This window comes from Vanellus vanellus (assembly GCF_965231255.1).
Source record: "Vanellus vanellus genome assembly, chromosome: 1".
NCBI lineage: Eukaryota > Metazoa > Chordata > Aves > Charadriiformes > Charadriidae > Vanellus > Vanellus vanellus.
In genome coordinates this window covers 16,969,758-16,996,934 of record NC_138905.1, presented here as the reverse complement: position 1 = coordinate 16,996,934, position 27,177 = coordinate 16,969,758, and the positions used below count along the sequence as shown (strand labels likewise).

Genomic DNA, 27,177 nt, shown 5'->3' with positions numbered 1-27,177 from the left:
TAAACATCAGATGTTATTGTAGTCGAGGTTACATGTGTGTTATAGCAAGACATTTAAATAGTAAGAAGTTTGGGTAACTGGATACAGCAACAGTGAAATTTTGGCTTTGCCAGTAAGCTCCTTGTTAAAATACGGTTTTCATTACATTTTCAGCAGTTCAAAAAACAAAAACAGTCTTTTTATCCCGAAGTAATACTTGAGTTTAACTGGACTTAATTGATTTCTGATGGAGTTTTTCCTTTCAGCCAGCGTGTCTGGGTTCCAGTCTCAACGAAAGCACTCCTAGAGACTCCAAAAGCAACTCCTCTGCCGTATACAGGTCATGTCTTTGATTTAATAGCTCTGCAATTGTTTTCTTTCTTTCTCTGCTCTCTGAAAAATGATTCCTATACTGTTTCTGAGAGACAGGATTTAAGATCAGTAGTACTTTTTTAAAGCTTTCGTACCAAAGCTCCAGAAAGCTAAGGAAACTTACTGATTTTTGTCCGGTTTTCTGGAATTTCAAGGCATTTATTGGAAGGGACACTTTCAGTTCTCATAAACTGATCTTTTTTCAGTCAGTTTGATGGTTTTATGGCATCATCAATCTCTGTTTGGTGCACTTCGCGCTTCACTTTGCAGAGTTGTAACTTCATTCTGGTGTCACAAGCCATCATTGCTAAGGCTTATGGCTTCCCCCTCGCAGTGCAGGCTTTAAAGAAGGCATGCTGCAGTTTGAAGCCTGTGGTATGGACAATTCCCCAGTGTCCTACTGACACATGACATTGTGTACAATGTTGGCAAAATATTAGAGAAGGGAGGAAAGGGAAGTGTTGCTCTTTATTGCTGTTAGCTTTGGGGAGGGAGAAGGGGGTAAGTGCTACAAAACATATTGGAGTACATACCAATCACTATCCAATCAAAGAGAACTTACATGTCGAAGCTGTTAGGCTTAAAGAGGGAAGTATAATGCAAAGGGAGGGTAGATTAACACTGCACACTGTAACCAGGCAGTACTAACATCTCTTAATTCACCGATGTCTTTGAAGAGCAGAGGGCTTCACTCTTGGGCAGCAAGTTAAGGAAGATGACTTGCTTAGATGTAAAGAAATTTAGGTTCCAAAATCAGAACAGGCCGTATCCACTTGAAATGTTTACAAATACTTCCCAAATGTATTCAAAGGTGTTTTCATCTTACATGCAAAATAAATTGTGCTGGCAGAACTGATAACCTGTTCTGACATCCATAATATTTTAAAGAATTACAGCAACTAATCAACATGCACTTTGAGAGTCTATAAAGAAAGCTGGATGGTCAGTCTTAAGTATAAGCCCCCCTGGAATAAGAAGGGGATCAAAAATATATCTTAATTAAGTGGCTGGCATCAGAAGTTAAGGGATATTAGTCCAACGTAAGTGCCCAAGGAACTACTTCCAGGTACAGTCTAAAGCTCACCTCACCTTCCTTGGCAAAGGCTACGATTAACACTTCCTCATGGAAGGTAAAGTTCAAAAACATGTGGCTTGTGATCCTGGAACCCATATGCAAGCCCCAGACAGAACAATCAGGACCTGGAGAAGAGAAGGCTGAGGGGAGACCTTATTATGGCGTACAAGTATCTAAAGGGTGGGCTGAAGGAGGATGGAGCCAGGCTCTTTTCAATGGTTCCCAGTGACAGGACGAGGGGTAATGGGCACAAGTTAGAACACAGGAAGTTCCGTTCAAATACACGGAAACACTTCTTTATGGTGAGGGTGACAGAGCACTGGCACAGGCTGCCCAGGGAGGTTGTGGAGTCCCCTTCTCCGGAGATTTTCAAGACCCGCCTGGATGCAGTCCTGAGTAATGTGCTCTGGGCAATCCTGCTTTAGCAGGGGAGTTGGGCTAGGTGATCTCTAGAGGTCCCTTCCAACTCTGAAAATTCCGTGATTCCGTGATTCTGTGACCTGACTTGCCATTTGCTGTCCAACTGTGTTTGCAGTTATTATTGCACTATTATTCTCACAGCTATGCAAAGTTATGTGGGAAAAGCTTTATCTTCTAGAAAATTATGTGTAATGCAACTGTAAACTCTTGACTGACCCACCTTTTAAGTTTCTGTCTCTGGCTGACCAGATGCCTCTCTAATGTACCCAAATAGGAGAGAAAGGGCAACACTACACCTGGGATTCTCCATTTCAGATAATTTGCAGCTTGGACTTTCAAAGGAGATTGGGATGGTTTCAGAGTGCAATCCAGAATGCTTGCTTTGACATCTAAAATAAAATGTATTCCAAATTTAGGCACCTCTATTCAAGAAGAAGATGCTGCAGCCCAAGCTCCAGCCATGGAGGTATCTTCCCAGGAAACCTGGAAGATCTTAAGGAGTCGGTGTTTGCACTGAAGAACCTCTGGTCCAGAAAGCTAAGGGCACAGCTCATGTCTACAGATGTGCCCAAATGCTGTCTAATTCCCCAGAATGGTCCAGTACAGCATGGAATATGAAAGCAAGAGTTTGAAGTCCAGCACAAAACACTACAGCTACTAGAGGGGGTGTATGACAAGCTAACGGTTAGCAAATCTCTTCCAAGAACTGGGTTCAGGCTAAGTTCTTCTCAGCTTGCAGGGCATCAGATTCCCATTTTTCTAGGCTGGAATCCAGGCTAAAGAGGAGTCAAAGGGAGGGCACCTTCTAATCTTCCCACCAAAGCAAGGAAACTGCTGCTAAGAGGCAGGAATCATGTCTCTGAAAAGAGAGTTATTGAAAGAGCCTAATTATATACTAAACCAGTCAGAGTCCTCAACTGGAAGGAGAGAGATTTAAGTACCAATCCCTGTGCTGTATATTATTTATGTTATCCTTTTTTTCCCTAATGCTCTTTAATATAAAATGCAGTAACTATCCTAACCCTTCAGTAGCATTGTAAAAACATATTAAAGGGGGTTCTAATCTTACTTAGGTGCCTGCTCTCAGGAGAGGGCTTAATATAGATAAAGAGGTTTAATGTTTAGCTCTCAGTTTGGCACCTAAACTTAAGCAAGAGTTCAGACATATTTATATTTGGAGATTCCTATGGATTAACTCTAGGTGGCTCCCTTTACCTACCACACAAGTGTTTTGGATAATTTTCCAAAAGCCCTAAATCTCTGCCCGACTGTCTAGGGAATCCACCTATATTTAGAACTTCCCATCACCTTGCTGGTGCCAAGATCCTAATTTTTAGGCGGTGTAATACCTCAGTTGGAATCACCTCAGCAGAACTCCAGTTCTTGCCATGCTCCGGATTAGGTCAATAGTAAAAACTCCATGGTTTTCAACAGCAGCAAAGCTTGATCAACAGTGATGCTCCAGAAATGCCAACCTCCACTAAGTAAAGTGATCTGGATTCCTAATAGTTCTTTGATGACATTAGTAAAATAAACAGCAAAAAAACTAATGATGGCACCACCACTACAACTTTGAGAAAATAAAATGTCTCGAATGAATGTGAATTAAATTCTTTCTGAGTAGTGCTGTATCCACTACTCTCACACAGAAGGTGGTATCACCAAAGAGTTAAAAAATAAATAAAATAGTATTTAGCAAAATGTTAAAAAAGCAACAGGCTCAGTTTATTGCACTGCATCTAGTTCAAGGGATTTTAGGACCAGCTAAAGTTTCAGCAACGCTTCTAAAGATATAAATAATTGATCTCTCTTTAAAATACCCTACACTGAACTCTCCACTCCACTTATACAGAACTAGCCATGAACATCCTCTAAATATTTCAGATAGATCAGTTACCAGAGTGGAATGTAATCAGCTTATAGCCATTAACATAATTAACAGGAAATGAAATGCACAGTATGAAAGACTGAATTCTCAAGGCATATAATTAGAATCTGATATCAAAGACTGAAAAAATCACCCTAATCACTCTGTGGCTTTCTTTGCAAAGAAGTTATACGCATCTCTGTAAGAAAATAATCTGGGAGGAAAAATAACCAGAGAGGGAAGAGCAGCCTTAATTTAAAGCGCTATTCATACTCAGGTATCATCTTATCTCATGATTTACTTATTCACCATAACCAAGATCACTTACAATATAACTAGAACTGGTCAGATGGCATAAAAGCTTAAGGTGAACAATTCTCAAAATTATACAGTTCAGTCTATTTGTATATTGTGATAGGCAGAGACAACAGAAAGAACACAGGAACGCATGTAGAATTTAAAAAAAACCCCAAACACAGACAATCTCTACAAAATACAAGCAGCTAATGCAATCTGAAATAATTATACCTCCTGCAATGAATCAAATCAACCAGCCAGACAAACGAAGGAAAAATACTCTCCTTTTCTTAAACATCCAATTTTTGCAGGCCCAGTCTTTTCATACCTCTGGCAGTCCTGACGATAAAAGGATTATTTGGATCGATGGTCACAAAGATCAATTAATTGAAGAAAGAACAAAGAGCTGTTCTGGACAAGAATCTAGCTTGCCAGCCCCACCAGGCATACCGCAGCCTAAGAGGTGTTTCTGACTTTTATCACAGCAATGTAACACAATGAGCAAGGCAATTTCCCTCTTTTAGAAAGATCCCAAATTATTCACAGTTTTGCAGATGAGAAGTGACACCTTTACTTCACAGAGAAGAAGTGTAGACAGTGAGGCTTCTAGAGCAGAGGCTGATTTTGCTCTGGGTTTCTACAATGCTTAGCTGTCTGTGGCAATATTTTTTGCGTGCACTGGGATATGAATATGCCAGTAGTACTAGAGCAATGGTGTGTCACCAGTGAGACACCCTGCCAACACGTGGGAAGTCACACGCTGCACTGACTTCACTCCCTAATCCTCTGTGAAACACTTTGCATTACACAGGACAGAACATGACAGTGCAGAATACAGAGTTCCACCACATATATGGATATATGGAACACTGTTATAGCCATTTTATAAGCGTTATAGATACCTGAAGGGGCCACAAGGGAGCTGTAGTCATCTCTAGCAGAAACTGAAATTGATATGGTATAATTAATGCCAAATGCTAGGCAGATAAACAAGTCTGGAAAAGCCTTTCCTCTTGGGAAAGACATGCTCCCATCTAACCTAGGCTAGTGCACACATGCAGAAAGAAACCCACCTGCTACATGCTCCCATGAGACCATGACATAATAAATGACTCAAAGCCAAAGAACTGAAAATCCAGTGCCCTGGGGACTACTCAGCATTATTCACAGGAGAGAGTCGTCTCACCTAAAAGTTACTCATCCAAGTCTGAGTTAGTTACTCCAGGCTCTCTTTGGAGTCAGTGGAGTCCTCTAGTCAACTGGTATCTCCAGTAGGTCTCGTGTCTTAGATGTTTGTCCTAGGACACAGGATGAACAGCTGCAGCGGTCTGAACTGGAAGACTATTGTGTATTGAGGAGTTAGTGACCCGTGTAACAGTTGACCTGAGTGGGCACAGGCCTGTGCTATACTTTGCTGCACCACGTTGGGCTGTGCTGCATATATAAATTGGCCTTCAGACCTGTGCTGTGCTGCACTTATCACTTGGCTGCAGGATAAACTTTGCCGGCTAATCATAACAGAGGAGCCTGCAGGCAGCTCCCACTTGGCATCGGCAATTATGCCACCTGTGTGTCCTTGTCTTTATCTTGAAGTGAAGCAGCGTGTTCTCATGCTAACATCCTTTTGCTTGACAGTAGAAATGATAAATGGAATTGTTTACTTCTAAGAAAATCCTATCAGAGTGCTATAGACCGTAATGCCAACGAACCTTAGCACAAATGGGATCAGTGCAGCATGCCATGCTGTGACTAGAGGTCCATCTGATGCTGCGCAACACTGGGTTCCCAGCATTTGATGGGATGTAAGTGCCACAAAGACTGGAGCATCTCTCCTATGAGGAAAGGCTGAGAGAGCAGGGACTGTTCAGCCTGGAGGAGAGAAGGCTCAGGGGGATCTCATCAAGGTACATAAACACCTGAAGGAAGGGTGCAAAGAAGGTGGAGCCAGGCTCTTCTCAGTGGCGCCCAGTGACAGGACCAGAGCCAATGGGCACAAACTGAAACATAGGAGATGCCATCTGAGCATCAGGAAACAATTTTTCACTGTGAGGGTGATCAAGCACTGGAACAAGTTGTGTGTTCCTCCAAGAGAGGTTGTGGAGTCTCCATCCTTGGAGATATTCAAAAGCCGTCTGGCCATGGCCCTGGGCAAACAGCTCTAGGCAGCCCTGCTTGAGGACAGGAGTTGGACCAGATGACCTCCAGAGGACCCTTCCAACCTCAACCATTCTGTCATTTTGTGATTATCTATGCTATCAGCTTATTCCTTGTCTCTAATAAAAGGAATTTGAATTACAGAGTTCAAATACCTTTCTTACTGGGATTGACAATGAACACTTTCATTGGCGCACTTCAACAGTGAATAGCTCTCTGGAGGTAGACAGTTCACTCATAAAGCTCACACAAGGATGTCTAACTTCTAGTTGCCTAAATGAACATAGAAAAATTCTACCTTTGGTGCATGAGTTGACAGTTTATTGTTTTAACTTGTTGGGTGTGGGGCTTGAACACTTGTATACAAAAATAGCTAATACTCTCTCGGGAAGATGGGTAGTTACTAGTGAATACTGCATTGTCTCCAAGAAACACAGAAGAGAATGACCATGCTGAATAAAACTTACATTTACCTTGGAAACCACAGTGAGTTGGAGGAGGGACAGAAGGTGAAATCCTCAGCCTGCAGGCAGCCTGCTGCCACCTTGGACTTCCAAAGGGCAGACTTTAGCCTGTTTAGGAGCATGGTCGAGAGTGTCCCTTGGGAGGCAGTTTTGAAGAGCAAAGGTGCCCAAGAAGGCTGGGCATACTTCAAGCAGGTACTCTTAGAAGCACAGGAGAAGGCCATACCCATGTCCCGAAAAACAAGTTGACGGGGAAGAAGACCAGCCTGGCTAAATAGAGAGTTTTGACTGGACCTCAGGAAAAAAAAGGAAAGTTTACATTCTCTGGAAAAGGGGGTTGGCAACTTATGAGGACTATCAAGATATAACAAAGCTATGTAGGGGGAAAATTAGAAGGGCCAAAGCTCAATCAGAACTCAGCTTGGCCACTGCAGTTAAAGACAATAAGAAGAGATTCTTTCAGTATATCAATAGAAAAAGGAAGACTAGGGAAAATGTAGGCCCACTGGTGAATGAGACGTGTGCCCTAGTGGTGGAGGACACAGAGAAGGCAGAGTTACTGAATGCCTTCTTTTCTTCAGTCTTCACTGCTAAAGCTGTCCCTCATGAATCCCAAACCCTGGAGGCAAAGGGGAAGGTCTGGAGAGAGGAAGATTTTCACTCAGTTGAGGAGGACTGGGTCTGAGAGCACTTGGCCAAGCTGGACATTCACAAGTCCATGGGTCCTGACGGGATGCACCCGCGAGTGCTGAGAGAGCTGGCGGATGTTATTGCTAGACCACTCTCCATCATCTTTGAAAGGTCATGGAGAACAGGAGAGGTGCCTGAGGACTGGAGGAAGGCTGACATCACTCCAATCTTCAAAAAAGGCAAGAAGGAGGACCCAGGGAACTACAGACCGGTTAGTCTCACCTCTGTCCCTGGGAAGGTAATGGAGCGACTCATTCTGGATGTCATCTCCAAACATGTTGAGGAACAGGAAGTTATTGGAAGTGGTCAACATGGATTTACCAAGGGTAAATCATGCTTGACCAATCTGATAGCCTTCTATGATGTTGTAACTGGTCGGCTGGATGAGCTGTAGATGTCATCTACCTCGACTTTAGCAAGGCTTTTGACACTGTCTCCCATAACATCCTCATTAGGAAGCTGAGGAAGTATGCGCTAGATGAGGTGACAGTGAGGTGGATTGAGAGTTGGCTGCGGGACAGAACTCAGAGGGTTGTGATCAGCGGCACAGAGTCTAGTTGGAGGCCTGTAACCAGTGGTGTCCTAGTAGATAGCAAATTATCCATGAGCCAGCAATGTGCCCTTGATGCCAAAAAGTTCAATGGAATCCTGGGCTGCATAGGGAAGAGCATGGCCAGTAGGTCGAGGGAGGTCATTCTCCCCCTCTACTCTGCACTGGTGAGGCCACAACTGGAATACTGTGTCCAGTTCGGGGCTCCCCAGTTCAAGAGGGACAGGGAACTGCTGGAGAGAGTCCAGCATAGGGCAGCTAAGATGATTGAGGGATTGGAGCACCTCCCTTATGAGGAAAGGCTGAGAGAGCTGGGACTCTTTAGCCTGGAGAAGAGAAGGCTGAGGGGAGACCTTATTATGGCGTACAAGTATCTAAAGGGTGGGTTGAAGAAGGATGGAACCAGACTCTTTTCAGTGGTTCTCAGTGACAGGACGAGGGGCAATGGGCACAAGTTGGAACATAGAAAGTTCCGTTCAAATACACTTTTTTACGGTGAAAAAAACTTTTTTACTTTTTTACGGTGAGGGTGACAGAGCACTGGAACAGGCTGCCCAGGGAGGTTGTGGAGTCCCCTTATCTGGAGATTTTCAAGACGCACCTGGATGCAGTTCTGAGTAATGTGCTCTGCTCTAGGCAATCCTGCTTTAGCACGGGAGTTGGACTAGATGATCCCTAGAGGTCCCTTCCAACTCTGAAAACTCCGTGATTCCATGAACACAGCACTAGACCCTAAGAAATAAGTCCGAGTGAGCAGACCATGGAGAGGCTGGGAGAGGGCTGAAGGTCCAGTTTACCTAGGAGCTGGGACACAGTTCTGGAGCCCACCACACAAGGGCAGGCAAAAGGCAGAGCCAGAGTGCATGGGAAAGACTACCACCTTCTCCTCAAGAGGAAGGTGCTGGATATGTCTTCTATGTGGATATTTAAAAGCATAGGGCACTGTAATGAGAGTTTCTGATTGAAAATTGTAGTAAGAAGGAGGAAAAGGACTTCTTCCCAGGGAAGATGATACAGTCATTATTAGAGCTTTCAGTTGTTCTCCCACAAAAAACAGCATCCTTTCAGTCTTTTCATATCAAGCTTTTTGTCAGGCAGGTTTTGTAGTTTATTTTTCCCAGTGCTTCCCAGTGTTATGTAGCCAAATTGCTTCTCATAATTTGATATGCATAAGGCATTTGAAACATGCTTTTTGACATTCCTAGGTAAAATATTATTGAAATAGTAAACATTTGCGATTCTGTTCATCTGCCAGAGACCCTTTGTTGCACAGTTGCAATGTCGGGCACTACGCTGGAGGTAACTGCTCAAGCTGGACACAGTAACGGCACTTCTCTGCAGAAACTAGGTCACGTACATGCAACCACCAGATTACTCCCTAGCAAGCAAGTTTGTCCATACCGCTGCTAAGTTACACAGCGATCTCAGTTAACCTGTAGGTGAATCTGTTTCCCTGGCAGTGCTACCAAAACTAAACTTTAAAGCCAAGTGAGCTGTTTGCCTGAGCAAAATGAACCTAGCACAGATTAAATAGATTGCCAGTTGCTTTGCTGCATGGATCCTATAAATACCAGCCATATAAATATCCTATAAATACTCCGTTCTTATAATCTCTTTAATGACTTCATATTTATAAAATGTTTATCAAGCTTAACCTGACAATGTACTTAAAAAAAAATTCAAAGCCTAGTTTTCCCAGCTTTTAAATGAAGTTCCATAAACACTCTGGCACAAACACGGATGCCTGGAAAGGCGGTACAGACGACATGTAATTATCAGTGCTGAATGAGGACTTTTGATATTCAAGATCCCATCAAAAGAAGCAAGTGGAGGGTGGTAGCACTGCAAGCTAGGCTGGCAAGAACAAGGTGTCCAAAATACGTTACAAAACACAGAGCAACTGATTGCCAGAGATCCCAGTAGAAATATTCCTGCAGCTGGGTATCCTCGCAGACAAAAACTTAGCTCTTCTCTAACATTGACGAAAACGTCTCAAAAGAACGTAAATGGAGGAGGTTCTGCATATTAGTGACATCCACTTTTGTGCAGGAGCCAAAACAAGATTTATGTGCTTAGTACTGAAGCAATATTCAAAACAGGAGGGATACTGCTTTGATTATAAGAATGGATTGCACCTTTTAGTTGCATACGTATCACGGTATTTAATCAGCCATGCAGCTGACAGTACGTTAACATTGTACCACTGTGCATCTGTGACTTGCTAGGAATGCAATGAGTTACCGAATGGATCTTAATCCTCTGAATGTTTAAGTTCTTTTACGGATCACAAATAAAAGGGACTTGGCTTGCACCAAGTTAAGTGACTGCATTGTGCTGTAAGTGAGCCAACTCCATGAGTCTGGAGAATGACATCGCTCCATCCATCTATACAGAAGGTGGTGATAATAAAAACTGCTTCAACTGAAAAGACCACCAGTAGGTAACAGACGATACTGAAATCTCCGTATTAAATCAAGCCTGGACTTCCCTGGAGATTCAAACTTGTCAACAAGGGTCTTTGTATCAGGTGTGGTACTGGCTTCTGTGCTTCAGACAACCGTCCACTAGGAAATGCACTAGTCTCCAAATGGAATAAAAGTTGAGTATGCATCAACTCAACTCAATTCCTCACCCACGTTAAGTTACCTTGGTATCTTCCAGAGCAACAGCTTGCTCCAGACAGGCCCCCAGTCTGAAGGGATTGAGGGACCAAAACCCTAGAGCCCGTTGAAGTCCTTAACAAACATCAGTTCAGCTGCAGCCTTTAAGACTAGTGTTGGATTTATATAAATACATTTTAAATCTAAACTAAACCCCAATGCAGAAAGCTGACTAAAGCCTTCAGTCTGGGATTTCTGCAACTCTTTGCCTAATAACAGAAAAGACTTGTAAGCTGTGCTTTAATTAGCCGACTCTTGTATCTGGCCGGTAAGGGAGGCACATTGCATGGCTTGAGAGGGAATAGCAGCTAATCCATAAAGCCATTTTCCACTTCTGACTATCAGCATAGGTGAATCTTGTTCACAATGTGCTACCAGCACGTACTGTCATCACCTGTGATCACTCAGCACATAGACCTAATTAAAAACCTTCGAACTTTACAGCTGTGAGTGAGCCTTCAGTGGAAATGGAAAGGTTTCCCAGTGATCCTGGCAGACAAAACTTCAGCTATCCTACAGGGCAGCAGGACAAGAACATTTCTATTCTAGGTGAGACAAGACAGGACTTCCTTGAATCAGGAAGGAGAAGTGCAAGCATTTCTATATGAGTCCCAGCAAGATGAAATGGGAAAAGCTGTCCCCTGGCTGAGGAGATAGCCTAACAGCCCTCTCAGATGCAAGGCCACACTTCTTAATGAACAGCAGAATATTCAGTTAACCTCTCTTGAATTGATTCATAGAATTCATTTCAAAAAAGAAAAAAGAAGATACAAAGTAGCAGCCAATTTGTTAAAGCAAACACATATCAAAATAGCACGCGTAATTGAAGTATGTTATGTTATGTTTCATGTTAACATTATCTACCACAGACATTTTTCTCATCTGTCAGATAAGTGGTGAACTTTGGAAATAAACATATTTAAAAGGAGTGCCATGAACTTGATAACAATAAGTATGACAAATAGATGCAGTATGCAAGGGAGTAGATATCTATGTAGCATGACATAAACTGATGGCAAAATACTGAAGGAACAAGTCAATGTGGTGGTGTACCATCAGCAAAATGCTGAAGGGCAATTGACAATTGTGTTGGCATGTGCAGAGCACAGTTTAACTCCAGCAGACCCAACTAAAGGGATCATAGTTAAAGACAGAGCAGTATGAGCTGATGAGAAATTAGGATGTGCAAAATACAACATAGCACAGAGACATCTGAGCCAATGTAAATGAGATGAGGCAAAAGAACTTGCATAGGCATATTTGCACAGCACTTCACCTGGGCTACTTCTCTAACAGACCACACGCTAACAAGTAGTCTAATACAGAAGAACCATATAAATACACACTACATATGCACGTACTTTCATAAATAATACAGGGTGTCTGAAAGGAAACACAAAGATTTTGCAAGATTAAATTGTTTAGGTAATCAAGAATTGTCATAGGAAACAACCCCATTTTAGTGAGTGGCCACTACTAACTACCTCCATGCTTAAGATAACATTTCAATCACACTATAATCTTCAAACTGTCATGGGCTTATAATGTCAAAATTACTTTTATTTTATCACTTTATTATTTATATCATTTAGAACTGAAATATTCTTGTTCAGTTTCATCCACATGATAAATATCCTTGGACTACTTGAGGCAAATCACATCAGACATTTGCATTGCTCAATAGAGCTAAGGAGAGGAAATATATCTTTGTAGCTGATGCAGTTTTGTTTAGTGGCCAAGGATATTTTTAGAATACAGAAGGAAAAACGCCAGACAGAAAAAGACTTGTAAAGGAACCCCAGATAAAATACCAGAAACAGAGCAGATGCGTACAAAACCAAACAGTTAGGAGGGCCAGATAAACCTTTTAAACTGTTATGTTCCATACTGTCCTAGTATTAAGAAGACAGCAAGATATAGGTATATCAATTTTAAATGATTAAGAACAAACAAAATTTGATACTAGTGCATCTTTCGTTGTCTCCATTTTAGCATCTGACAAGCCTGCTGTTAAAGGAAAACAATATTAGAGATCTACTTGAATGAGAAATAGAAAGAGAGAGAGAATAAAGAATTACACCACCCCTGTGACCACTGAGAAAGTGGTCAGGGTTGGTCTTCTACTAGAATGGCACACAGAATTCCAGACAAAGTATGCACACTGCTGGAGGAACATGCACCTCTCACAAAAATACCCAAATTACAGTAGAAGCAAGCTGGAAAGAAAAAACAGTAACAATGGACCAGAAGAAAGAAGCACAGTGGATTAAGATTCACTCCTAACTCTACGAATGTGAATCAGTCCTCAAGAAAGATAGAGAAAATGCTGATGGACGTTTTAGATATGTGCTGTGCTAGGAAGACTCGAGACTCGTGATAGAAAGTTATGGAACTAACAGATACTGCATGAGACGTTACTCCATGCAAATAAGGCAGTAAGACACAGCTGGAAGAAATTTATTAATCATTTATATCAATAACCCAGTGGTGATTACAGCTTTACTGCAGCTTTACAGTGCAGAGACATTGAGGAATCTTCCTGTGGCGTTGTCTAGGTAACCTGCAAGTATGTAGGTGTGCAATTCTGCTGGCATTTGTATCAAATGGGGGAGAACTAAGGAAATGAGAGCAGAATCTGTGTTTCTTTACACCTGAAAAAGCTGAAACTTCTCACTGGAGATCAAGAAGAGCTGGAGTAAATGTTAGGAGGAATTATATGCTAAAGCTCATCAATTCCACAGAGATGGAGCCTCCTCCCACATTTAAGACCAACAGAATAGGAACAGGGCACAGTCTGGAGAAATCAGACTACCTTCAGATACACTGTTGATGTACTATGAAAATATTGACTGCTTCTTTAATTCCTTAAGTGCTACATATACACTGTGTGGTTATATCTTTAGCAACAGTACTCATGCTACCTACTACATATTTTTGTTAATTATTTATTATTTAAAATTATGTTTCTGAATTCTGATTTGAATCATGATTCCTTACCCACTAGAGCACCCACAGGCATTTATTTTTTCCCTCATGCTACCTTCTTGACCACTTAATTAAAAGAGGAATGTAAAGAGGTGGTTAACACAAATTCATTTTACTTTGCAAAAGAGGGACAGAGAAGTAGAGGAGCAGGTAAGAGCACACACTCTGCCAATTACTGAGGCTTCAATGAGATGTGACAACTTGTTGAGCTGTGACCAGTTCCTAGCACTGATAAATTCTTGAAAACAAGCTTCCTCTGGCACCAATATGATGCTGGACTGCTTAAAACCTCTTAAAGCCTCCCTCTCTTCTTCCCATCCTCCTCTTTCACAAGCCTGTCATGGACAGTAGCAGAGCCACACTCACAGAAATCCCTGGGCTTCTCTTTCCCTGTCCCCCAAAAAGGCAGTTTGTCCCACCAGCTTCTGCCAGAACTGTGACTGATTAAGGACAAGTTCTGCATGGCCTGTCCCTAAATAAGGGGGAAAAAAAGTAATCTCACAATGACTTGCAGAGGTAAAATCTAAAAAAGGCAGTATAATGATGCTAAGCAATCCAAAAAGATAAAAAGATAGGGACTCTTAAGGCTCTGTTTTAAAGTCTACATACTGTTAAGTAAAGCTAACTACAAAGTGTTTGCAGTGCTGATGAAATTTGGAGTATACAATGAGACAATTCACTTTGTAATAAATTGTACTTTTGTGTGTAGCTTTTGAACTCAGCAAAGACACATGATTTCCCACGCATTTCTGGAATACTATGCTGGACCATTACAAACAGAGATGAAAAAATAATCTTTTCACTGAGCTTCTATTTACTGTGGAGTATTGTGTTACTTAGTAGTCAATGTATTCTTCACCATTCACTGTGTGCGGATGAGGTTCCTACATTTGATTCAAAGAGGGCTGAGGCAGAATTAAATTCAGCCGCAGGGATGCAGGAGTCAGCTCTTGCCAGGCTCAATGGTAACTGTGTCCACTCCTGGAGAGCCATCTCCCATGTTCTTAGACCAGAGACATAATATATACACTTAAACACAATGATGTCATTCTAATTCACTGCTCTGACAGACATGCACCAATTCAAGAGCCTTCTTCTATACCACAGTTTTCACCTACCCACCAAATGAATCATAGAATCATAGAATTAGTGAGGTTGGAAGGGACCTTTAAGATCATCAAGTCCAACTGTTAACCTACCCTGATAAAAACACCACCACTTCTAAACCATGTCCCTAAGCACCTCATCTACCCTTTTCTTAAACACCTCCAGGGATGGTGAATCCACCACCTCTCTGGGCAGCCTATTCCAATGTTTAATAACCCTTTCAGTGAAAAAGTGCTTCCTAATATCCAGTCTAAACCTGCCCTGACATAACTTGAACCCGCTTCCTCTTGTCCTATCACTTGTCACCAGGGAGAAGAGGTCAGCTCCCATCTCTCTAAAACCTCCTTTCAGGTAGTTGTAGAGGGTGATAAGGTCTCCCCTCAGCCTCCTCTTCTCCAGGCTAAACAACCCCAGATCCCTCAGTCGTTCCTCATAAGGTTTGTCCTCCAGACCCTTCACCAGCTTTGTAGCCCTTCTCTGGACACGCTCCAACACCTCAATGTCCTTCTTGTAGTGAGGGGCCCAAAACTGAACACAGTACTCGAGGTGAGGCCTCACCAGTGCTGCATGCAGGGGGATGATCACTTCCCTAGTCCGGCTCACCACACTATTCCTCATGCAGGCCAGGATGGTGTTGGCCTTCTTGGCTGCCTGGGCACACTGCTGGCTCATGCTCAGCCGGCTGTCCACCAACACCCCCAGGTCCTTTTCTGCCAGGCAGCTTTCGAGCCACTCCGCCCCCAGTCTGTAGCGCTGCATGGGGTTGTTGTGACCCAAGTGCAGGACCTGACACTTGGCCTTGTTGAACCTCATACCATTGGCCTCAGCCCATCTGTCCAGCCTGTCCAGATCCCTCTGCAGAGCCAATCTACCTTCAAGCAGATCAACACGCCCCCCCAGTTTAGTGTCGTCTGCGAACTTACTGAGGGTGCATTCGATCCCCTCATCCAGATCATTGATAAAGATATTAAAGAGAAAGGGCCCCAGCACTGATCCCTGGGGGACACCACTTGTGACTGGACACCAACTGGATTTAACTCCATTTACCACCACTCTCTGGGTACGGCCATCCAGCCAGTTTTTTACCCAGCGAAGAGTACACCTGTCCAGGCAATGAGCAGCCAGTTTCTCCAGGAGAATGCTATGGGAAACGGTGTCAAAAGCTTTGCAAAAATCCAGGTAGATAACATCCACAGCTTTTCCCTCGTCCACTAAGTGGGTCACCTTGTCATAGAAGGAGATCAGGTTTGACAGGCATGACCTGCCTTTCACAAACCCATGCTGACTGGGCCTGATCACCCTGTTCTCTTGCATGTGCCGTGTGATGGCACTGAGGATGATCTGCTCCATGACCTTCCCAGGCACCGATGTCAGACTGACTGGCCTGTAGTTCCCTGGATCCTCCTTCCGGCCCTTCTTATGGATGGGTGTCACATTTGCCAACCTCCAGTCAGCTGGGACCTCCCCGGTTATCCAGGACTGTTCATAAATGATGCAGTGGCCTGGTGAGCACTTCCGCCAGCTCCTTCAGTACCCTTGGATGGATCCCATCCGGCCATATAGATTTGTGCACCTCCAGGTGCTGAAGCAGGTCCCTCACCATTTCCCTTTGGATTACAGGGGCTTCATTCTGCTCCCCATCCCTGTATTCTAGCTCAGGGGTCGGGGAACTCAAGGAACAACTGGTCCTACTGCTGAAACAACTGGTCCTACTGCTGAAAAGAAAGAGCGAGGTAGGTTGAATCCAGGTGATACTATCTTAACCACCTCCCAAATCCTCTCAGTTCAGAACCTAAATTTTCCCTAACATTATGCTGAAATATATACATGATGAAATGTAGGCAGGGCATCATCTTTTCCAGTCTGCAATTTTAGAATTATGTCTAAAAAAAAATAAACAAACAGAAGGTAATCCTGACCAACCAGCATTTTACACAGGCTTAATAAACAAAATGGTTGCACCAGCAGGACCTTCCAAAACAAGATGCTTTAATTTTAGGACGTCAGAAGAATTTACAAACCACCACAGAAATTCTAAATGCATTGTAGATTTAGGGACAGACAAAAAAACTGAACTGAATGTGTAATTTATTTTGGCCATAAATAAATGAACTGTTAAAACACTCAGAAGTGGAATACAGGCAGAAAAAAAATTCCTGGACCACATATGGCAATCCACACAAAAGCCCATGAGGGGCTTACCAGCAGATCTGTTGCAAATCTGGTCCAGAAATGTATAAACTTCAATTTAAAACTGAATCTCCTTCAAGTCATTCTTAGTGTCTCAGATATTCATCTAAGACTCTGTAAACCCAAAGAACAAATACATTGGGCAAAAAAGCAACTCAGGATCCTCAAGGACATCCTAACAAACAAATCTGGTTGACTGCTGCCCTATATGAACACCTTCAGCCACATTCACCCCTAAATCCCTACAAGACTCAGTCTCACAGTCCCTTTCCAAATACAAGACACTTCCAAGTGACAGCCACAGTTCCGAGCCTACAGAATCCATACAGACACAGCTGAACGGTCCCCTAAAGTAGACTTCAAAATCTTCAGCCACAATCAAGGTGTAGCACTTTTGCAGAAGAGCCCTCTCAGTCACCTACTGTTGCTGCATTTACCCAGACACTGCTCTGTCCCTTGGAAAGGGAATACCTCTGTTCTGCCTACAAAACCCTCCAGGAGGGCAGAGCTCACACAGAGCCACAGAGCCGAGCCATCGCAACATCACTTAGATGTCCTGAAAACACCATAGCAGCACCCTTTCTCATGGGGCATGCTATTAGGACGGACAACATATGAGTGACACCTTCACGGCACATTGCAAAGATGATATGCCAATCCCTACAAGGCTTTGGTCACAGAGGGCTGCAAAGACACTGGCTGAGTATCAGTTTCTGACCAAAAGTTCTGCAATGTTGCAAAGAAGAGGTCTGCTGGACAAAATCCCCCTGCACTGCAAAGTTAGGGGAAACAAAGAAAGAACAATGTTTACGGAAATGAAAACCCAGCAGATGTGATTCAGCCCCCTCAACCAGCGCCTTGGCAAATCTGCCTGAACACAATGTGAGTCTGATTGCTTTCACAGAGTAAAGCGGACATAAGTAAAGGGGAAGGGCTGTAGGCAAGACAGCCTCAGACGTTGATCTGAGAAGTGGCTAGGATCACACAGAAGACAGAAATGGCTGAAACTCAAGATATTCTGCAAGAAAAAAAAATCAGAATGGCTTTTGTTCTGCCTAAGAATAAAATTTATTTTAAGAATGTCCCCCACAATGGGAATTCTGAAATATTGTTTTGAAAAACATTCAATAAAGCATTTTGCTCCAAACTCCTGAATGAAACCGTCGAGTGGCTCAGAAAAATGACAATGGCTAGCAATACATTATACATATTTGAAAAATTACAGATAAATGTTCTTTGTTACCTACACCTGCAGCAAGGAAAATCTACTCATCAGTTAATATTTTCTTGTACTTTTTAAACAAGACTACAAACTGTACCATGAATACTACTTTTGCCCATGGGAAGAAATGAACTGCAGAAACCAAAGATTCTTAGTGTTTGATTTTGCTTTTGCTAAACAACCTAGTTAGAAGTCTCTAAGGAGATATTCTAGAATCAATTGCATTAAATTATGTTCTGAGAGTCCAACAGCAAGGCAGAATACAAATGAAGCACAAAAAAGCCATGTTTCCCTTAGTGAAATGAGCACAGATTATAAAAAAGGCAATTTGCAGTTAATATTGCATTGGATTCTGGGTTTCCAGTGTAAAAGTTGAAGTTTTGAAAATTATTTTCAACAATTCAACATTTAGGAACCAGAACACTCTTACTTGTTTTGATCTTTGGTTCTAAAGTGAAATAAGAATTAAGATCTATTAGATCTGTTTCAGATTTCTTTCTGATTCTAGTCTGTTTCCATGATCCCAGTCATCTGGGACTTTAGCCATCAGGGGAGCATAGGCACCACCACGAGTGTATGTGAGCCTTCTCCAATGACTGAAGATTTGCATCACCAACAAGAAGGGATCTTCTTTTTTAGCACTCTCCACACAGCTAAGGTTGTGCTTACCACCTTTTAACTTACCTGTACATATCACGGATTGAAAATGAGAGAAGCAGGGTCAAAATTCATGCAGCCAGAAAAAAAGTATTACCCTGACCAAAACACATACCTTTGTGGTATATAAAACATGTGCTGTGGAGGGGGTTTGTAGAGGACTCCTTCATACACAGGCCACAAACCACTTAAAATTCTGAAGAGCGAACTCTTTCCACAGCCATTGGGTCCAGTGATTAAAAGATTCATCCCCTCCTGGACCTACAATAGCAATGAAAATGCAAAGATGTTGCTATGCAGTATATATGACACAAGACAGTCTAAGACCCCTAGAGGGAGTTAGGTGAGCATTTATACCAAATTATCAACCCATTTCATTAGCTACCTGCACGTGTTTATGCAACTATCCTGGAAACAGTGGCATAGATATAGTATGTGGTCTGAAATAATAAAAATAATTTCTACAATGTCTGAGTATTTCTATAAACTACACTGATTATGTCACAATGTCAATACACCACAGTCGGAATCAATTATTTTGACGCAGATTAGGTCCAAAGGTGTTAACAGCATACAGAGCAGCGCTATGCCCACCAGTGATATTAATTTAAACTATGGGAGCCCAATCAAATGATTTGGAAAATTTACTTCATGTTGCCCTTTCCTGCTTAATTACCAGTGTTATTTTGGCGGTGATGCACTTGTTTTTATTCATTTGAATATTACCCTGTGTATATGAGTGTATATTTATGCATAATCATAATGTCATTGTCTGTGCTTTAAATAAACATATTGGCTATGTTGTATTTACTGTTGGTTTTGTCTCTTGAGCCAAATGAATAAATCTGCCTCCTTAACCATGAAGTTGTAATTTTACAAATGTGAAATTCCTACACTGAAGCCATTGCAAGTTCTGCCATAGCTAGGACCCTGTCACCCTAGTTGCTAATTCCTATACCAACAGAGGTGGCAAGAGGAACATTCCGCTTTAGCTAAATTAAAGGACCTGCTGGAATTATTCATGTTAGTGTTCTGACAACTATTTTTAAAAATAATAACATCTGCACTGGAACATGAGATGAGGATATATATGGCAGTAATTCAGTAAAGGTCATCCATTAAAATTGTGAGCAGGTACCGAGTGGCATCTGGAATAGCTTTTTAAAAACAACACAAGTTTTTACTGAGTAAAGACTCCACGGTTGGGCTTGTGAACTATGCTGTCAACTATCAGTTAGTACTGCTCTTTGTGGTGATCAAGCAAAACTACGGACTCAATTTTTTCACTGTTGCTGTGATCTCAGACTTTTAAAGGAGCCTATGTGAGTAAAGCATCCCAATTTCAATGAAATTAAGTAAAGATGGATGCAGACTCCCATACACACCTTTGAAAATCTCAGGTCATTTTTTTGACCTGGCAACAGCACCAGAAATCCTCTCTTCTCTTTCTTTGAGCAGGATAAACTACATATGTCTGCCTCTATTGAGCTACTATGCCTACCTTTCTGGACTTCCCCTTTTATCCATATGCTCCTCCAAGTACTTAACATAAGGTACATGAATTCTGTGCTGTTTATGTTAATGTGATGGCAACAATCAGAAGATTCTTGCATATCATCTTACTTTGAAGTTTAGTCTGGAAACCACCACATCGCCATTCGGAGTAATAATAGGAACATTTTCACAAATAATTCCATGATCAACATCAATAACTTTCCCTAGAAACAAACAAACAAACAAGATAATAATTAGAGTTTGTGAAACCTTCCATTAAGCAATGATATGTGACAGTCTCTGTGTACAGCTGGGAAGTATGAATTGGTGAGCTTCAAACAACTCTTTTATGTGCTCCAGGTTCCCCTAGTGGAAAATCTAGATAATAAATCTTAGCTAGGCAGAAAGACACTGTCAGCTGTAGCCAATAGTCTGCAATGAATCCCAAATTTCATCATAAATATAATGCACAATATGCATCATAAATATATCATTAAAGATATATATAAAGATATAGATATATAAAGATATAGGAATTATTATTTTATAATATTATTATATCATATAATTATTATAATTATTATATTATATATAATACAATATTAATAATTGTTATATTAGATAAACTATTATTTTATAATATTATTATATCTATTATGTAGATATATAAAGATATGTTTATTCACATCCTACCTGTATTTATTGTATTTAGTTTTAAATAGATGGTAAATATCAACCAGTAAAAAAGTTCAAGGACAGCCTTAGCCACAGGCAGACCAGTTTACCTTCTGTTGAGGACTTCATTAGAAAATGGAATCTGCTTTCACTACCAGCTCTGAAACTCTGAGCCCAGTTCAGTCTCCTCCAGCAACGAGAGCAAAGGAGAAAACATTTGATGGCTTGCTTCCATCTCTTTTTGAAACGTGTCTTGTAAGTATTTACAGAAACCCATATAACATATTTCACTGCAGTAGCTACACTTACTATTTGGATTTCTGGCAAATTTAAATATACAATCTCAACCGGACATTCGGATACTCTGTAACACAAGAACTTAGAAATAAATTTTTCTGGGAAGAGTAAAAAAATGAAACCAACTCTACCTTCTCAGTTGCCTGTTAATAGGCTTCTCTGATGAACCCAAACAGCTGGGCTCCTAGACAAATATCAGAAATTGCCTTTACAGACAAGATGCAAAGGACAGAGATTTCTCTTTGTATTAGAAGCGCTTATTTTATAACTTACACTAATCTGAACAAAGAAATGTCTCCACAGAAAATTATCCTTCGCAATCTTAAGCAAATTCTGCAAAATTCATTCATGTTTTTGAAGCACTTGGATACAGTGGAGAAATTCTAGTTAAAATAAATCTATGATAGAAAATAGTAAGCTAAGTAAGTATTAAGTAAACTTACTTCTCGTTTCCTAACTTTGCAGTGTTTGATTGCAACTTTAGGATGCTTTAAAAGCATTTTTACGTGTAATCAGAAATACAATTTGACAGTATTTGTACAAGATGTATAAAATCATATTTCATCTTTAAAATTCTGAATTATTAGGTACACTATGTATATGACAATATTGCTATCTGTTAAAAATATTTGAATACTCTTCATATTTTCACAATGTTCTTATTGACAACAGTAAATGCAAGGCACAGTAAGGCACAGTACAGACATCCCTTAGTTACTTAAACTTATATTTGATGTTTTAAAAGGAAATAAGTAGCATGTGTTGAAAAAGCCTTTGGGGAAGCTGAATATTAAGATTTTTCTTTTCTAACAATGCAGACACATAAACATATGTCAGCACGTGTACTTTTATCCACATACAAATCTACTCTGCAGGGATTTCTGAAGTATCAACACCAAACGAAAGAAGGAAAAACAGTATTATAATGGGACTTGTCATAAAAACTGTGGAGCCTGTGGCCTAGATTCATCTGGCCTAAATTCTCCTTAAGTCCTTGTGCACAATGCTTGATATTGGCTAGCTGCCTCCGAGAGCCTACAACCGCTCAGGAGCAAACCCTAGCCACCGCGACTTAGGAGGAATTCAGGCTGGATGAAATGTGCGACGGTAGTGGAATCAAATCTTGGGAAAAGGCTGCAGAGAAAAAAGGAGTGAGATATAAGTATACTAGACCAAATGGGAATGTGAACAGCATGCTTGCATATCTGAACTGTATTTGGGTTTGTGTTTAAAAACAGTTATATCTAAAAAGGGCCCCCAAATTACTTTGTTGCTCCAGGAACTATAAACCTTTTCTCTTGTACATGACAAAATGAAACAGTTACAAAATGCCATTTCTTTTAATGTCAGTCAAATATTAGCAAGATCTACAAGATTAAGACATCAGCTATTTCCACAGCTATCCACCGCGCCGCATCAGGCTGTTTGTTATGAAGAACCTTGTCAGAGGACCTTTAAGAAATCTGTGCTGAAGGGCAGCACTGTTGAAATTGTTGAAAGAAGTTATTTCACAAAGAGCGCTGTGGTGCCTTCAACCTTACCAAGGTTTAAGTTCTCAGAGGCCAAAGGGAGGGAATGAGGCTTTTTAACACCACAGAGGGGAGAAGTGGAAGGGATCTGTTGGGAAAATTGGGAAAAGCCCATTGCAAAAGCTGCCTTTATGTACCTCAGAGAGAAGCTGGGCACAAGGGGAAGAGAGAGGTGGCACATAATGGAGCATGATAAGAAATGGATGCACACAGAAAATCCTGTGGAGACAGAAAAATAGTGGCACCAGAAAGATACACAATAGGAATGGGAGGGATAAGGTATATATCGATCAGATCATTTGAGAGGTGAGGGGAAAGGTAAAGTTGTCAGCCCATTTTCAGTTGAAAATTCCCACTAAATTATGAAAAAATGAGCACAGCCTGATTTTTAGTCACTGAAAACAAAGTAGTGTTTTAATCAAAAACTACTGAACCAGTCTGTCTTTCCCTTCTACCCCCCAAAAAATAATATGGTGTTTGAAGATGAAAAAGTTACTCTCGGTTTTCTGAAAAAAATTAACTGTCTGAGGAAAGCAGGCACTGTCCATGTAATTATAATAATACCACTGTCACCAATAATAGTATAGTTGAAATGCTTTTTTCATTGAAAGTTTTCACAGAAAATATTTGAGCCATTTTGTGTATTAGAAAAGCACCGCGTAAGCACAGAGTTACAAAATAGCAGGAGGTTAAAATGGAAGGCAACACAGTCTCTGGGGTATTAAGGCTGAGAGGCTGATTTGTTGTAGAAACTAAACCTCTGGTCACCTCCTGTCCCACTGCACCGGCCCCACACACAGGAAAATACATACAAATATGTATTAATTACCTTTGATTTCTAAGGGCCCATCGATGTGTAATTCTGCTTTATCTTCATTCTTGCTGTTGTTTTCAGACCCTTGAATAACGGCAGTTCTTTTGTAGATGCCTCTCTTTACCTCATCAAAGACTGCAAACATGTTGTAGACACGGGCGGTGTAGCCTGCTAGCTCAGTGACCTGAGAAACAAGAAATGCCTCATTTCACTTACACTTCACAAATTCTATAAATGAAAAGTTTGGCCAAAGATTCATGAAAAACATTCCCAGTTATTTTGAGTCAGTGCTTCTCAGATGTTACTCTGGAAGGATCAATGGTGCATCTTTCGACGCCTATCAATTTGCATTCTTTGAGATCCTGTGCTAAGCCATATGCCACCCACAGCTCCTACCAGCCAGCAGACAGAGACGGTTTAAGGGGACAGCTTTCAGCCAATGTAAGCTATGATAACTCCAGTAAATGAGGAGGTTGCAGGGACTGCTCTTTTCCGTGCATCAGTAGAGTCTTCAACCAGCAGAGAATAGCTATTAGCATATCTGAAAATAGAGAGCCTAGATACAAGGGAAAAACAGAATCTCTGCATTTGCCAGCAAAATAAAGGTCCACAGAAGTGAAAAGAACTGGCATCTATAATTATTTATGTTTACTTGTCTGTATTCCTGAAACCTCCTGTGGGAAAGGTGTGCTTTTCTGTGTAAAACAGGCAGCACCAGGGCATCCTAATCTAAAATACGGTGTGAAAAAGAAATTACTCTTCTGTCAACTGCATGCTAGAGTACCAGAGCTAAATCTGACAGCTTGGATCAGAACTGGGCATTTTTAAGATGGTGAGGTCTCTTAAAAGGCTTTCTCCTTTTTTTTGGTCCTTTTGTCACAGTTTCCACGTGATGAAGACAGAAACAACAGACCTCTGGACCTGGTAACTTCCTATTTCTGGGCAGCAACACCACCAAGAGCTCCCAAAGAACTGCCTTCATCTGCAGGCAGCAAAGAATAAAACCCAGGCATCTTATTATAAATATATTATTCGATGTTTTTTAAAGGCTGAATTTTTATAATAAATGCAGAGAGCAAGACAAGAATAGCAAGAAAATGAGTTGAAGACTATAAAAGCATTAGCTTGCTGTGGTTAAACACGTATGCCCCATGATTGAGTTCACCTGCTATGGCACACATAATTCCAAAATAAAATCCTCTATAAATTTCACTATTTGTGCCAGATTCAGAAGTGAGTGCTAGTTCTGGCCACATGGCCATCACTCCACTGGAAGTTAACAAGTATACAACATGTCAAAAAACTCAGTTAAAAAGAGTAATCACTCAACTCCATCAGTCGCACGTTGTTTTGCATTATTGGTAATCGTATTAACAGCTGTTAAAATTATGGGGCTAACAGCACTCAAGGCAATAGGTAACACATAGGACCTGTAACATCATTCTCCATACTGGAGTCTTTCTAGCAATTTCAGCACGATCTCGTGCCAGGACTGAGTGCTCCACACAGCATTGTCAGTGGCATTTGATGGAAAGAATCCTGCACGTGATGAATGGAACTTGTACCAACAGTGCCCCAGAAGAAACATAACTTGTAGTACGTTTCTAAACCATGACCCTACAAACTGGCTTTGTCAAAACACAAAATACTACCATCTAAACTATTGACCTGCAAAGAAAAGTTGAGCCCACCTCATCTGCACGGTGAATTACATTGACTGTAAGGAGGCTGCGTTGGTGGATCGGGTGGGTAAGAACTGGAGCTTCACTACCGCTTGAAGTGGATTGCAGTACACTGTCCTTTGCAAACTGCCTGAATCATGAGATGCGAATGATCGTGTGGTTAAAGTACCACAGCATCTCTTGAAGAGAAGTATAAATGTAAAATTAAGACGGAAATTCATGCAACTGGTCTTTGATCTTATGCTGTCTGGATTAAAATCTCACCATGTTATAAAAAAAGTGAGCTTGTTCAGTTGTTCCTACTACTTTGTGGGTATTTCTGTTTCCCAAAGATAAAACCACAATGTTTGCAAGTCCCCATGTACATTATATAAAAGACTTAAATGTTGAAAAAAAAAAATAAATAGAAATTACATCAGGTTTTCTGGCAGTATCTTTAGAGCAGAGGCCAAGCAGGGGAACAGCTACAGAAGCATAGGTCAAAATCACAGTCCATTAGAAGAACTCCTTCTGAAAAAAGCACAGACTCTGTCTTTGTCATAGTCCATATCTGAAGGCGCCAAACTACTCCTCCTCCTCCAATTTACAAAGCTGTAGCTATTATGGATGGATTCCAAGTAAGGAATCCATAGTCTTTGATTAGCTGTCTAGCTAATGCGTGCTTCCTCGCACTGCACTGGGAAAAAGCATCCTCACCAAAGCGATGAGCAAAAACCCAACTAAACAAATGCAGAACCAACACTCAGAAGGAAATGCTGAGAAGAATAACAGCGCTGCCTCGCTTTTCTTTTGCTTAACAGCCAGCACCTAGAGAAACCCCCAAGAAAGACCACAGATGAAAGCCCAACTTTACTGGAATTTGGGTAAAAACCTGAAACAACATCTCTGATCTTCCAGATGAACACCCCATACTTCTAGACTATCCGCTGTCCCAAAGTGGATTTTTTCCGGCTAAAATTTCCCTACTTTGCAAAATTACTTACAATTTAACAGGTTCACAGGATACTGAAAATAGCCCTACAGTTTAGGTGGCCAGGAAATAAGTATTCAATCTCTTTGTGTTTCATATAAAACATGACACTTACAACAGAAGAGTCCCAACAAATTGGAGGCAGACAGCCTGAATTCAGGCCTGTGCTCCAAACAGAGGCAGAATTTGAACCTTTTTCATTCACATTCCAGGAACGTCTATTGCTCTCTGATGGCACCTGAACACAGGTATTCAAAATTATATTTACATGTTGCACCATGCTGGCAGCTGTGCACTTTAGACTCTGAGGACTTAACTCTAAAGATCAAACGATCAGTTCAAAGATCTCCATGGATTTAGTTGCAATAGAATTTGCCTTTAAAATTGCACTTTTTAAAAACATTTTATATTAAATGTAAATTCTGGTTTACTTTTTTTTTTCTCTTCTTTTTCGTGTATGACAGATGTACAGTACCTCTTTGTATGAAGACATAATCCTTTCAATGGCATCTGCTCCAGAGATCAGCAAGTTTCGGGATGTAGTAAAAGCTTCTGTTCTTTCACTAACCATTGCCTGTTTCTGGCCATCTTCCAATTCTAAAAAGAAGAAGAGAGTTCTCTTAAAACATTCTTCTGAAAATTATCTCTACAAATTAAATTACGATTAGAACATGAGCCATTACAGAACAGCTTTTAAATTAGGAAAAAGTTAATTCTACAAAGACAACCCTTCAGGAAGAATTAACTAATGAATGTAACTAGCACAGATAGCTTGGTAACAAGGAATAAGTGGGAGTATATGGAATTAATCTTCTTATGCAAAGCATCCTATTCTTTTACACTATTTGTCTACATAATTTTCCTTTTAATATACCATTATTCAACCTAATTTTTTCAAAATAAGAAAAAAAGTGAAACCTAAGCAATGATCTAAAATAAATTTTTAATAGCATTTTTACTTCTTCAGCAATTATTCCACCCTTTCTTATTTACTGACTTCATGTAAAAGGAAACATTCATATTGATG

At 41.0% G+C, this 27,177-nt stretch overlaps 1 protein-coding gene across 1 annotated transcript in view; it reads right to left on the bottom strand.

The window, feature by feature from the left end:
* ABCD2 (ATP binding cassette subfamily D member 2) overlaps nucleotides 1-27,177 on the bottom strand; it is a 51,345-nt gene that overhangs the window by 18,050 nt on the left and 6,118 nt on the right. Inside the window, exons 3-6 of the mRNA XM_082489878.1 lie at nucleotides 26,626-26,747; nucleotides 23,514-23,682; nucleotides 20,313-20,407; nucleotides 18,805-18,950 (exon numbers count right to left, since the gene is read on the bottom strand). Of these exons, the coding sequence (XP_082346004.1) occupies nucleotides 18,805-18,950; nucleotides 20,313-20,407; nucleotides 23,514-23,682; nucleotides 26,626-26,747 (532 nt within the window). The remainder of the gene's footprint in view (nucleotides 1-18,804; nucleotides 18,951-20,312; nucleotides 20,408-23,513; nucleotides 23,683-26,625; nucleotides 26,748-27,177) is intronic.